The sequence below is a fragment of the Anomaloglossus baeobatrachus genome, chromosome 5 (assembly GCF_048569485.1).
Source record: "Anomaloglossus baeobatrachus isolate aAnoBae1 chromosome 5, aAnoBae1.hap1, whole genome shotgun sequence".
Classification (NCBI taxonomy): Eukaryota; Metazoa; Chordata; class Amphibia; order Anura; family Aromobatidae; genus Anomaloglossus; species Anomaloglossus baeobatrachus.
In genome coordinates, this window is record NC_134357.1 from 62,887,540 (window position 1) to 62,901,335 (window position 13,796).

Here is a 13,796-nt window from a genome sequence, read left to right on the forward strand (position 1 = left end):
ATAGCTGGAATTGCTGCAAAGGAGAATTCTGTGACCAAAGCAAAGTGTGAGGAGAAAATTATTATTTCAAGTAAAAATCATTATTTCTAACCTCGTCACTGTCTGGACTCTACTTTCTACTCATTATGCAACTCATTTGATAAATAAAAGTATGATTTTTCATGGAAAAGACAAAATTGTCTGGGTGACCCCAAACGTTTGAACTGTAGTCTATATTGTGAACTATTATAAGCCTAGTATAGGGCAAACGCACAAAGTTTGTATTATGACTTCTGTGCTTTACACGCTGCGACATCGCTAACGATATATCGTCGGGGTCACGTCGTTAGTGACGCACATCCGGCGCCGTCAGCGACATCGCAGCGCGTGACACCAAGGAGCGACGATCAACGATTGCAAAAGCGTAAAAAATCATTGACCGTTGACACGTCGCTCCTTTTCATAATATTGTTGGTGGTGCATGCCACTGGTGGTTCGTCATTCCTCCAGCATCACACATCGCTATGTGTGACACCGCAGGAACGATGAACATCTCCTTACCTGCGTCCACCGGCAATGAGGAAGGAAGGAGGTGGGCGGGATGTTCCGGCCACTCATCTCTGCCCCTCCTCTGCTATTGGATGGCCGCTTAGTGACGCCGCAGTGACGTCGCTATGACGCTGAACGCACCTCCCCCTTTAAGGAGGGATTGTTCGGTGGTCACAGCGACGTCGCTGAAAAGGTATGTGCGTGAGAGATAATGTTCGCTACGGCAGCGATCAACAAATGTCACACGAACGACGGGGGCGGGTGCTATCGCTTGCGACATCGCTAGCAATCGCTAGCGATGTCGCAGCATGTAATCACCCTTAAGAGACATACTACTGCAAAAGGGACTCAATGGAGGATGCTCCAGGTCTCTGGCGGGCCAGTCTGAGCCTGAATACAGCTGCGCTATTAGAGGGTTTTTTTTCTTTGCATTACATACATCTATTTTATATAAAATAGGCTGACCGCTCAGTTCTGATGGAGCATATGAGATCCGGGTCCGTGTCCCAAGGTATAGACCATGAAGATATCCAAAGTGTAGGCAGAAACGGTCGCACTCTCAATTACATTTATGATCATGTAATCTCTCCTTTTGTAAACATTTGTAAGAATGATGTAAAGAGTATATAATGTATACTTATGTTCCTTATCTCCGGTATGCCCTTTTTGATGTCATGATGTTGACGTTTTATATTTGGTCTGATATATTTATTATCGTATATCTGCTTTTTTCAAATTGTAACTGGTGTCAGTTCATTTAAATGTATTTTAATCACCTGGTGACGCTACCTACCTCGTATAAGAGGGTGGATATCACGCAACTAACCTTACTGGACCCGTAGAAGCAACTTGTTTACGAAACGGCCCGCCGTCGTCCGGCGTTGTATGTCTTCACCCTGACATTTTATCATACATCATCCCTTGTTCTAGGGACAACACCTAATGACATGACTAATAAATGACTGATTAATAAATGAATACTATACCTTAAATGCTTTATATCGCTCCGAATTCTGCACTTCTACAACTCGGCAACATTGTCCCTCTTCAAGGATATCCTAATGATAAAAAACATTTTATTCAGTCAGATAATTTCACAAACCTTCAGTTATATTGAGCGATATATAAAAGACACTTCCAATATGTTGTTTTATTCTTTTCAAAACGTTCAACTTAATGTAGTCTTTATAATTTTTAGTCTCTCATTATTCAATGTAAAAAAAAAATAAAAAGGTTCAACTTAGTCTGAAGCCTCTTGCAAATGGTTGAAGTACAAATCTTGATCACTTCAAGGTATATGTGACTGTAATTAAATAATGTAATCAAGACTAAATTTCAGTAAATAATTAACCTAATTAAACCAAGATTTAATGTAGGTAATTATACGGTGTGCATTAGTAGAGTAGCATAGACATTTGGGTCCTAAAACACAAAGGGGCCATAAACGCTTCTCTACCACCTAAAGAGAAGCACCATAGTGTATAGGATGGAGCTTATAGATTCTTGCATAGATGGTCTTGTCCAATTACATTCGTTGCTGTACAGGAAGCCTAAAAATCAGCCAATCAGCTAGTAGTATGTAAAAAAAGCTATTAAAGGAAATCTGTCAGTAGGATAAACCCTCCTAAGTTAGCTATATGAGCATGTAGATCATAGAAAGCTAACGAAATGATACCTTATTATCTGTGATATGATGTTTTATTCCAGAGAAATCCATGTTTTTCTTCATATGTAAATGAGCTGTTAAGATCTATGGGTCGGACATAAAGCTCCCTAAGAATCTGCCTCAAGAGTTTACTTGAAATGATAGGAGACATTACCAGTGTGAGACATACTTAAAAAAATAAAGGTTCTTTACGCAAAAATTGGCCAATTCTTATGTGCTCATCAACCACGGCAAGGTGTCATGCTCGGTATGGGGAAGGATCAAGCAAACGGCGAAAGTGAGGGGAAGGGAAACCCTTTATCTAGAGAGGGGGAGATGTGACCCCTGACCAAACCTACTGCTGGTCCCTGGGGTCCCTCACCACCCTAGACAGGTTCCGCACCTATATACCAAGCCGGATACCTGACCCTAGATATCCCTAGTGCTGGGCCTTAAATAGGAAACGGGTGGGATGAGCTCTTCATCAACCCAACTGAACACTAGAGAAGACACAATAAGACACACAGGGGAAAACTGCATGAACTACTTATCTACAGATGACTCAGGTAGAAGTTCAGAAAAGTTTTAAGCAACGATAGCACAGAGGAGTACAAGCCACCTGCTTGCAACCAGAGTTTGAATGAACTGAATATCACAAGCACAAGTCCAGGGAAGATGGGAGTATTTAAGCACATGGAGAATACTGATAATCAGCAGCTGGATGGAAGGAGGGCTCCACTAGGTCTTAGGGTGGTGTCACACACAGCGACGACGACAACGACGTTGCTGCTACGTCACCATTTTCTGTGACGTTGCAGCAACGTCCCGTCACTGTCGCTGTGTGTGACATCCCGCAACGACCTGGCCCCTGCTGTGAGGTCGCCGGTCGTTGCTGAATGTCCAGCTTCATTTTTTGGTCGTCGCTCTCCCGCTGTGACGCACACATCGCTGTGTGTGACAGCGAGAGAGCGACGAAATGAAGCGAGCAGGGAGCAGGAGCCGGCGTCTGGCAGCTGCGGTAAGCTGTAACCACGGTAAACATCGGGTAACCAAGGGAAGACCTTTCCCTGGTTACCCGATATTTACCTTCGTTACCAGCGTCCGCCACTCTAATGCTGCCTGCTCCCTGCTCTCTGCACATGTAGCTGCAGTACACATCGGGTAATTAACCTGATGTGTACTGTAGCTAGGAGTGCAGGGAGCCAGCGCTAAGCAGTGTGCGCGGCTCCCTGCTCTCTGCACATGTAGCACAGCGCTGCATGTCGTTATGATCGCTGCTGCTTCTGCTGTGTTTGACAGCTAAGCAGCGATCATAACAGCGACTTACAAGGTCGCTGCTGCGTCACAGAAAATGGTGACGTTACAGCGACGTCGTTGTCGCTGTCGCTATGTGTGAACCCAGCTTTAAAGGGGAATAGATGAAAACCCAGCAGGAAGTCTACCTAGTACAATGAATACTAACAGCAGGAACAATAGAAAGTCAGGGAGCATTTTGTGCAGCCAAACGCTGTGACCTTCTATTGCCAGAAACCACATGACTGACTGTCACCCGTAACACACCCATTACACAAGGTGACCTTTTTTTGATGGGACCCTATCCTAGTGTCATGCTTTTCGTGGACTAAAAGTCTACAAATATATAGGCAGATAGGATCTGACACTAATTAAAACCACCCTGTGACTGAAGGGCAGAGAGCACAGTCCGAATAGGAGGCTGTCTAACAAAGAAAGGTCACCTTGCCGCGTTTGATGGGTACACAAGAATTGGCCAATATTTGCACACAGAATCTTCATTTTTCTAAGTATATCCTATATAGCTTTCATGCAGTGTGAGACCTGAAGATTAGAAGAGCAGACTGTCAGTCATTACATGTCTCGCACTGGTAATGCCACTTTCATTTCTAATAAGGGAACTAACTCTATGTCTGGCACATAGATCTTAAAAGCTCATTTACATATTGAAAGAAATGTGGATGTGTCTGGAACAAGACATCAGATTGCAGATATCAAAGTATCACTTTATCCAGCTTCCTAAAGCCTGCTTTACACGAGGCGATTTCACGATCGATCGTACCCGCCCCCGTCGTTTGTGCGTCACGGGCAAATCGCTGCCCGTGTTGCACAAAGTCGTGAAACCCCTGTCACACGTACTTACCTGCTGAGCGACCTTGTTGTGGGCAGCGAACCTCCTCTTCCTAAAGTTGGAGGGATGTTCGGCGTCACAGAGACGTCACACAGCGGCCGGCCAATAGAAGCAGGGGGCGGAGATGAGCAGGACGTAAACATCCCGCCCACCTCCTTCCTTCCGCATAGCCGCCAGGAGCCATGGGACGCAGGTAAGCTGTGTTCATCGTTCCCGGGGTGTCACACGGAGCAATGTGTGCTACCCCGGGTACGATGAACAACCAGCGCCATTTTAATTAAACAATTTTTGAAAACTGAGCGACGAGTACACGACTCACGATTTATGAGCGATACTGCATCGCTCGGAGGTGTCACACGATACGACGTCGTGAACGATGCCGGATGTGCGTCACGAAAACCGTGACCCCGACGATGCATCGCACGAAAGCTCGTCTCGTGTAAAGCCCGCATAAGACCTGCATGCCCATATAGACAGCTTAGAAAGGTTGATCCTACTGACCGATGCCCTTTATGGTATTTATTGGAAAACCAGAGAGCAGTGTTAGCACATCTAATTAATAACTATAACTATCTGGAGCCATTTTTTTCACAAAATATTGTGTTCATTTGAATTTTTCATGACATTGAGTAAATACAAAGTAACTCAGCATTATTGGTGTAGCTTCACAGGATGCACATGTAGACTTTGCACCTGGCACCTGTTGCTGGAATAGGTCCAATGTCCCCTTTTCCAAAAAAAAAGACAACAACATTTTAAAAGATACATACTGTGTTTAGGGGCTCTGTTACAGATTTTACATTGGGGTCCAAAATAATGATTGTGCTCCTCTACTGAGTGCATAAAATTGAGTGAAATAAACTAATGCAAACAAAACAGTAAAGGTATATTCACACTATGCCTTTTTCTGCCTTCTATAGATTGAGTCCGTTAAAAATAAGGGTGACAAAATTGCTAACAAAATTATGAAAGTAATGTTCCTATTATTATTATTTATATGGAAAAGAACATGTTCATATCTTCTAAATGCTTCACTCTTAAAATTAGTAATGTACATCTGTCTGGCATTTTCTGATCTGAAGAAGTTCAATCCTTTATAACAAAAGACAATGGGAACACTAAAAAGACGCTCAGTAAATGTTTAGACTTTGTCAGTGTTTTTGCTTAAAAAATGTTACAAAAATTGTACAAAAATGGTACAAAAAATGCCCAATAATGCTAAAAAGAAAAAACGCTAACGGGAAGTAAACAATGAAAAAGTTCACAAGAAATTATCAGACAATACAAAAGAAAAGAAGCTTCAGGATTGCAAAATTCCAGAGAAAAAGCACAATCCCTGAAGCATAGATGTTTTTGACTACCGAAAAAAGACGTAGTGTGAACTTTTGAGATTTTTTTGCATTGATTTTTCGAATCCAAATCTCAAAGTTTTTTTTGTCATAGTTTTGTAAGAATGCGTGTTTTTTGGACTGTTTTGATGTTTTTTTTAAACTTTTTACACTTTTGACATAATTTTTTATGGATTTTTAAGAATAATAATTTGGGGTGTATCAAAACGATATTGCTTTTGGCATGTTTCCACTGCAAAAACTTTGTAAAAAGAAAGACATTAAAAACCACAAGGAAAAAAGTATGAAAAATATGTGAACATACCCTGACCTATAAGGTTAAAGGGTTTCTCCAGCATTACATAGCTCCTCATCAGAGGAGTGTCTAGGAGATGGGTGGGGGAAGCAGCTGTGACGCCCTGGGCAAGCCAGGGGTCACAGGTCATAACACCACACGCACCCCACATTCCCTGCAGGAACACCAAGGTCAGACCAGAAACCCTTGTTGCCTTCCTCCAGGGGCTGATGTCCACACCAGGGGGTGGCCCAGGCAGTTGGCTCCGCCCACCGAGGAGTTCCCACCCTGGAGGCGGGAAAACCAGGCAGATAGAGTTTGGAGTTTGAAGTTGATGGAAGTGGTAGAGGAGCAAGTGACAGCAGTGGAAGTAGTAGGAGAAAAGTGACAGCAAGAAGCCTGAAGTTAGTCCGGGTGTGTGCTTCGGACTGAGACAGCAAGGTTGACAGACGGTGGTGACCTTCTGCAGGAGAGACTGCTCGGAGGTTGCCGAAAGGACCGTGGACGGGTGGTGGCCCGGCGGTACCGGAGCGGTATACAAAGAACAGTCAGCACCAGCGGCAGGGGCCTTTCGGATCCCGGCAAGGCTAGGAGTCGCCAGAATTTGCCAAATCCGTCAGTGTAGGGGACCTTCGGGTCTCCCAGCAACAAAGTCTCGATTGAAGGCAACCGTCCGACCGTAGAGGGGAGACACCGCCACCGCCAAGGCACCAGTTTCCCAGGGCCAGCGCCTGCGGGCAAGAGTGGGGCTCCTCCGGCCCATATCCAAGCTGGGGAGCGGGTTACCGGTGGGAATCCATCGCTACCAAAGAACCGTACTTAGGTGCAGGGAAGTGACCGTCACAGCTAACTGCAGGGAACATCAGCACCGTAGCCGTCCGAGGGACCCATCCAATCAGCCGTTTGTTTACCGTGAACTGTGTCATCATTCTTGGGCTGAGTGAGTACCTCCGTGCCGTGCGGCACAGCGCTACCCCTGCGTCCCTGCACCTCCACAGGCCCCATAACCCGCCTGTCCACCATCCCAACCCCATCACTGGGCCCCGGGACCAACCAACCCCCCCTACCCATGGAGGGGAGAACTAACAACATTGCTGCTCCTTGTCACCGCTCCAGGGATTCCCATACAGAGCAGCGGTGGTGTCCCTACAATCACCACAACCGTGGGTGGCGTCACGGACAATAAACTATCCCAAAAACCAAACCCCTTTCACTCACGGGCGAGGAGCGCCGCTCGAGTCCCCGGGATCCGGCCCATCGCTCGAGCCACCAAGCAGCAGCAGGCCGCACCAGAAGCGGCAGCCGGACCCGAGCAGTGGGAGAGCGCAGCGTCCCCTCCTCTGCCCGCGACACAGCGCATATGCATGAAGGTAAATGAGCGGTCCTGGAAGTGACTGAGCGGCCGTGGAAGCAATGTACAGCTGCGCCGGAGCCTCGCTAAGAACAGCCCACTTGCTCTTATTTCCCTATCCCTTCTACCACCATTTTTAATAGCCAGATTCTAGTCCCCATAGACTAATATGGGGACCGGAGTCTGTCCAGATATCCGGAATCAATTCTAGGCCGGAAGCGGATTTTTTTTTAATACGGTTAGGTCCACCAGTCCCGGTTATCTTTGTGTCTGCCCATCACTAGTGTCTACAGATACCTACAAAGAAATGTGCACCCCTTTAGGCCTCATTGAGACACCCCTAATTTTTCCCATGCGGAAAGTCAAGAGTCAGCATCTATTCAAGTTGGTACCGATTGTTCCAAAAATGGACATTGCAATAGTTTTAGATCTCCCCCAGCCCAACAATCTGCTTATACTTTTTTCTTAAACTTATTTCAGACTTATTTTTCATACTTTCTTATAACTATTATAATTATTTTCTGATTTCTCATCCATTTTTTATTACACATATTACTCTTTTCAATCACACATACCCTACCTCAATGATATATTTCATCTCATCCCCTAGAAGTGGCAAACCTTCCAAATCTTTAATGGAAATAATAGGAGATTGAAGGGATTTCAGAATTGCAGATGCCCTCATAAATTTCACACGTGAACCTTTATTTTCCCAAAATTCGTAATTTTCTGCCAAAATGTCAAAGGCATCCTAAAAAAAAGAAAAGGAAAGAAAATCAAATATCATAAACAATGTTTCTGCTTTTTCCCCCCCTAGTCTGCCATAAGTCTGAGATATAAGTGACTTTAATTGAATCAATAATGGATGCGCCGATAACTTAGATATTTTTTGTGTTTCCTTCAGTTTTAGCCAGTTTTGCTCCTTTTCTCTTCATTTGTTCAAATTCGAAGTGTGGTGAAAAATTAAAAAAAAAAAATTGAATTTCTTAGTTATTTTTTAAGTTTTGTTTTTATTGTGAGAAAAAAATATTTGGTTTGTATATCCAATTTCTGAGACTCTTCTTTTTTTAATCTTTTATTCAATGAAGTTGTTTGATCGCTTGATTTTTTTGCATGGTAATCTAACATTTTTATTGATAACATTTTGGAGTAAATCTAGTGCTTTAATCTCTTTTTATGGTATATTTTTATAGCAGCAGGGTGACTCAAAGAATGCAATTTTGGCCTTTTTGTTTTTACAAGTTTATCATATTAATTATTTAATTTAATATTTCAATAAATCCAACTTTTATAAACACAGCAACATCAATATGTTTATTTTTTATTTTTGTTGTTTTTTTAAAGAGAGAATGAAGGAGTAATTCAATTTTTTTTATATTTTTTTCTCATATTTTTTAAAACCTCTATTTTTTCTTTTTTTCCCGTTCGGAAAAATCTGACATCAGTAGTATGCAAAATTTTGAGGGCATTTTAAGAGATCACCGGCAAAAATATATTGCAGAAAATAATATAATAACTGACAGACAGCATGGATTCATGAAAGATAAGTCATGTCTAACCAACATGTTGTGGGTCTATGAGGAGGTAACTTCAAATCTGGATATTGGTAATGCAGCTGATGGGATTTTTTTGGACTTTGCAAAGGCATTTGATACTGTACCACATAATAGCCTTATACTAAAGCTCCAGAAGCAAGGACTAGGGGAAACTATATGTAACTGGGAAAGGAATTGGCTAAAAGATAGGAAACTAGAGTCTTTGTAAATGGTACATTCTCTAAATGGGATAAAATCAGCAGTGGAGACCACAAGTATCAATACTGGGTCCAGTGGGGACCACAAGGTTCTGTGCTAGGACCGATTCTGTTTAACCTCTTTATTAATGCACACATTGAGTATTTTCGCATTGCAAATTTGGTGCAGATTTATATTTTCAACTTTTCAATTCTTGCAGTATTTCTGTTGCCAGTTTCACCCATTCTAATGAATATAAAAAATCTGCACCAAAAACACATGGCAAAAATGCACTGAAAATAAGGCAAAAATGTGAGTTTTTGGTGTTGCGTTCTTCCTGCCGAGAGATGCAGAAATGGTGCAGAACTTTCTGCACCAAATCCCATACATCTTCACATAACTATGGTGCGGCTCACATGTACCCTGTATCCTTGTGAACCACACGTGTTTCCGTGTGATAAGGGCCTATACAGGTCTATGGATCTGTGAAAAACACGTACAGTACCTGCCTATTGAGCCTGGCGTTGTTTTTTGCCAACACTGAGTGGTGTTAGACCACAACTCGCCAGCGATTCTGCAGCTTCTGTGGCACCCCTAAGGCTTCAGTCGCTACAGAGTACTGAACCTGATTTAAGGTTTAGTGCTTAACCAGGATCCAGAGGAGGTTGGTACCGATTTCACCACTTACACAGCCAAATACACAACCATGTTGGCTTCCCCAATGGAGACCAGGCTAGGGTCGGGTGTTAAGGTTGCCTTCAAACATGGGGGGCACCATCCACTAGTGACAGGGACTCGGGGGAGGAGCAGCCACTGGGGGAGTGAGGAGTCAACACAACAGTTAAGAGTTCTCCAGCAGGAGAGGAAAGGAGCAGACATCTCTTACCGGTGCTCTGGTGGAACACAGGAGTTGTTCATGCGGTTGCCAAGGGGAGAGCTTCGTTGCTTCATGACAATCTTCCTACTACAACCTCCATCATCCTCCCTCTTTATTGGTGTACACCTCAGGCATGAAGCCGGGCAGGCCACCGCGACATCTCAAACCACCACACCAGCCCAGTGATGAGTAACTCAGGTATGAGACCCCGTGCCTGATTCCCCCTGCCCCCTGGGTGCTACATTTCCACTGACATCGCAGCAACAGACCCATGGTTTCTCATCCATTCTGCCCTGTAGACAGGCGTCACTGGCAACGTCATGTTGATTGAAAGCCTGCTTCCCAATTAGGCCTCTTTCACACATCAGTGATTCTGGTACGTATGTGACAGTTTTTATACGTACCAGAATCACGGACATACGCAGACCCATTAAAATTAATGGGTCTGCGCACACATCAGTGATTTCTCACTGACTTGTTTCTGTGTGGCGTACACGTGTGTGCATAATTACCGCACGGAGACATGTCCATTTTTTTCTGGTATCACTGATGTCTCACGGACCCCACTATGGTGTGATCCATGAAACATGTACCAGAAAAACACATACATTGAAAATAAAAAGCTTTTTATACTCACCTTTTCCAGCGCTGCTGTGTTAAGCCGCTGCTGCACTCTGCTGCTTCCAGGCTGGCTAATTAGGTTCATGCACATGCATTTATGCATGGCACAGCCAACCCGGAAGTAGCTGCAGCGGGGGTCATCAGCGGCCGTAAACACAGCAGAAGAGTTCAGCACCACGAACAGCAGGAGCGGAGACAGGTGTCCATGTCCAATCACGGATGATGAATCACGGATAGCACATGGATAACCCACATGTGCCATGAGTCACAGTACACGGAGGGACATATGCGTTTTTAAAAACTGACATGTGAAACAGGCCTTAGGCAGCAGATAGCTGGCTGTCAATTAGCATGATGTCAGCAGTCCTACCCCGTTTACAGAGCAAAGTGGAAAAAAATCCTCCGCTCTGTTGACAAAGTCATTGTATCACCAGCGGTAGCAGTCTGTGACCCCTCTTTTCTGGCAGTGAACGGTGGCGAGCACAACAGGCAGCAACCACCTGCCTCTTAGCGCTTCGGAAGATTTAGAAGAAAAAAAAAAGTCACGGATATACCCTTTAACAGAAACAGAAACAGCTGTGTCGGAGGCTTAAAGCTGAGTGAGGAACCGTCATACTCTGCTACAGAGGTGAGGTTGTGGAAGACAGCTCATGCCATAGGTCATACACCATGGCAAGACAAGGTAGTTATACTGCACCCGCAAGGTCTCACCCAGGCAAAGATTTCAAACCAGGCAGGGGTTTCAAGTTTCAGGTTGCACCATTCCAGCTCTATTGAAGAAGTACGAAGAAATGGATATCATTGAGAGCTATAGAGATGGTTGGCCAATAAGACATAGTGAAGCAGAAGAAAGACACATCATGCTTACTTCCCTTCGAAATCGTAAGATGTGCCATCAGCTCAGATCTGGTGGGTGGCAACAAGTGAGACCGAGCTACACCTATTTACTGTTTGGAAACGTTTTGTCTGAAACAGTCATTGTGAAAGAATTGCAGCTAAAAACCCATACTTCCAACATTTTAACATAAAAAGAAAGCCATACGACTCAACTATGCACACAAAACATATGAACTGTGGTGCAGAAAAATGCCAACTGTTGCTCTGGACTGATGAGTCAATATGAGAAATATTTGGTTGTAATGTGGTGCCTTGTGCCTAGTCGCCATAAATAATAACTACATGTGTATTTCCATCTGTATAACCTGTACTGTTAGCCTTAATGAGATATGATTTTCTCTGCTGTTCTCCACAAAACACACATTTGCCACACTCCCTTACTAGGGCTATTCTCTTGAGATAAAACCAACACTTGAGGGAGAGCCCTAGAAGGAGATAGGGGAGGAGCTGAATTCTGAGGTAAAAGTCAGTCAGTCGGTGTGTGAGGTAAAGAGAGAAGTGTAACATGGAGTCGATCCTGTTCTGAGGTAACTGCTTAAACCTCTGGAGGGCCAGCTATACTTTGGCAGGGTATCAGTCCCTAGGCCACAAGGACTTTCAAGGTCAGTGGCAAACTGAGAGACTGCTATTAACCTTTTTATGAGGAGCAGTGAATTTCCTGGGAGCACAGTGGCACATGTGAGTCTGGAAACTTCGAGAAGAAATAGTGATTTTTCCTCCAGGATTACAGTCACCTGCTCGCCAGAAGGAATTACAAATCCAGATTGTTCTAGTCTTAGAAGTCCCAGGATACCAAGATACTTGTTCACAGGTAGGGATATAGTAGCATAGGAAGAGTACACTTTCACCATACAGCAGAGAAGTCAACTCTCATCAGGGCAGGAAGTACCACCATCATTGTTAATGCTGTGATATACGTTCTGCAGAGCTCTAGTTCCCTGTCCTGTCTGGCTGAATTATTGTCTGCTGCACCATCCCTACCTCAACACATCCCCAGGAGTTAGCCCTAGTTGAGAGAGCGAAAGGACAACCCACTGGCACTGCGCATCACCACCTAACTCCTGGGGACCTCCAACAGTGCCCAGCCATACCACAGTAATGGTATTATATCATCATTATATTATACTAGAAGGTGGCCCGATTCTACGCATCGGGTATTCTAGAATTTACGTATTGTGTAGTTCATGTATGATTTTTGTTATATATATATATAGATGTTGTTGTGTGTAGTTACCAAGTGTTTGTGTAGGGCACTGTACATGTTCTAGGTGTTGTCTGGGTGTGACGGGGGGTGAGAGCGGTGTTGTATATGTGTTGCGTTGTTTGTGGAGCGCTGTGTGTCTGTAGCGTTGTGTGTGTGTTGCGCGGTTTGTGTGTGTGTGGTGTGTTTTGGGGGGAGGTATGTTTTGTGCAATGTGTGTGTTGTGCGGTATGTGCGTATATTTGTCTGTGCAGCGTTGTCTGTGTGTGTGGGTGTCTGTGCAGGGCAGTTGTTTGTGGTTCCCAGTGTGTGTGTGTGGTGTGTTGTGCAGTGCGCGCGCGTGTGTGTGTGTTGGGGGGAGGTGTGCACTTCCCATCGTGCTCCATCCCCCATGCAGCGCACTCCCCATCGTGCTCCATCCCCTATGCTGCGCACCCCCCATCGTGCTCCGTCTCCCATGCTGAGCACTCCCAAACGTGCTCCATCCGCCATGCTGCGCACTCCCAAACGTGCTCCATCCGCCATGCTGCGCACTCCCAAACGTGCTCCATCCGCCATACTCCACACTCCCCATCGTGCTCCATCCCCCATGCAGCGCACTCCCCATCGTGCTCCATCCCCTATGCTGCGCACCCCCCATTGTGCTCCATCTCCCATGCTGCGCACTCCCAAACGTGCTCCAACCGCCATGCTGCGCACTCCCAAACGTGGTCCATCCGCCATGCTGCGCACTCCCAAATGTGCTCCATCCGCCATACTCCGCACTCCCCATCGTGCTGCATCCCCCATGCTGCGCACTCCCAAACGTGCTCCATCCGCCATGCTGCGCACTCCCAAACGTGCTCCATCCGCCATGCTGCGCACTCCCAAACGTGCTCCATCCGCCATGCTGCGCACTCCCAAACGTGGTCCATCCGCCATGCTGCGCACTCCCAAACGTGCTCCATCCGCCATGCTGCGCACTCCCAAATGTGCTCCATCCGCCATGCTGCGCACTCCCAAACGTGCTCCATCCGCCATGCTGCGCACTCCCAAACGTGCTCCATGCGCCATGCTGCGCACTCCCAAACGTGCTCCATCCCCCATGCTGCGCACCCCCCATCGTGCTCCATCCCCAATGCTGCACCAGCATCAGCCTCTCTACCCGCAGCATCAGCCTCTCTGCCCGCAGAATCAG

At 45.4% G+C, this 13,796-nt stretch overlaps 1 protein-coding gene across 1 annotated transcript in view; it reads right to left on the reverse strand.

The window, feature by feature from the left end:
• Positions 1 to 13,796, reverse strand: part of DNTT (DNA nucleotidylexotransferase) — a 599,319-nt gene that overhangs the window by 370,990 nt on the left and 214,533 nt on the right. Inside the window, exons 4-5 of the mRNA XM_075352281.1 lie at positions 7,871 to 8,041; positions 1,515 to 1,586 (exon numbers count right to left, since the gene is read on the reverse strand). Of these exons, the coding sequence (XP_075208396.1) occupies positions 1,515 to 1,586; positions 7,871 to 8,041 (243 nt within the window). The remainder of the gene's footprint in view (positions 1 to 1,514; positions 1,587 to 7,870; positions 8,042 to 13,796) is intronic.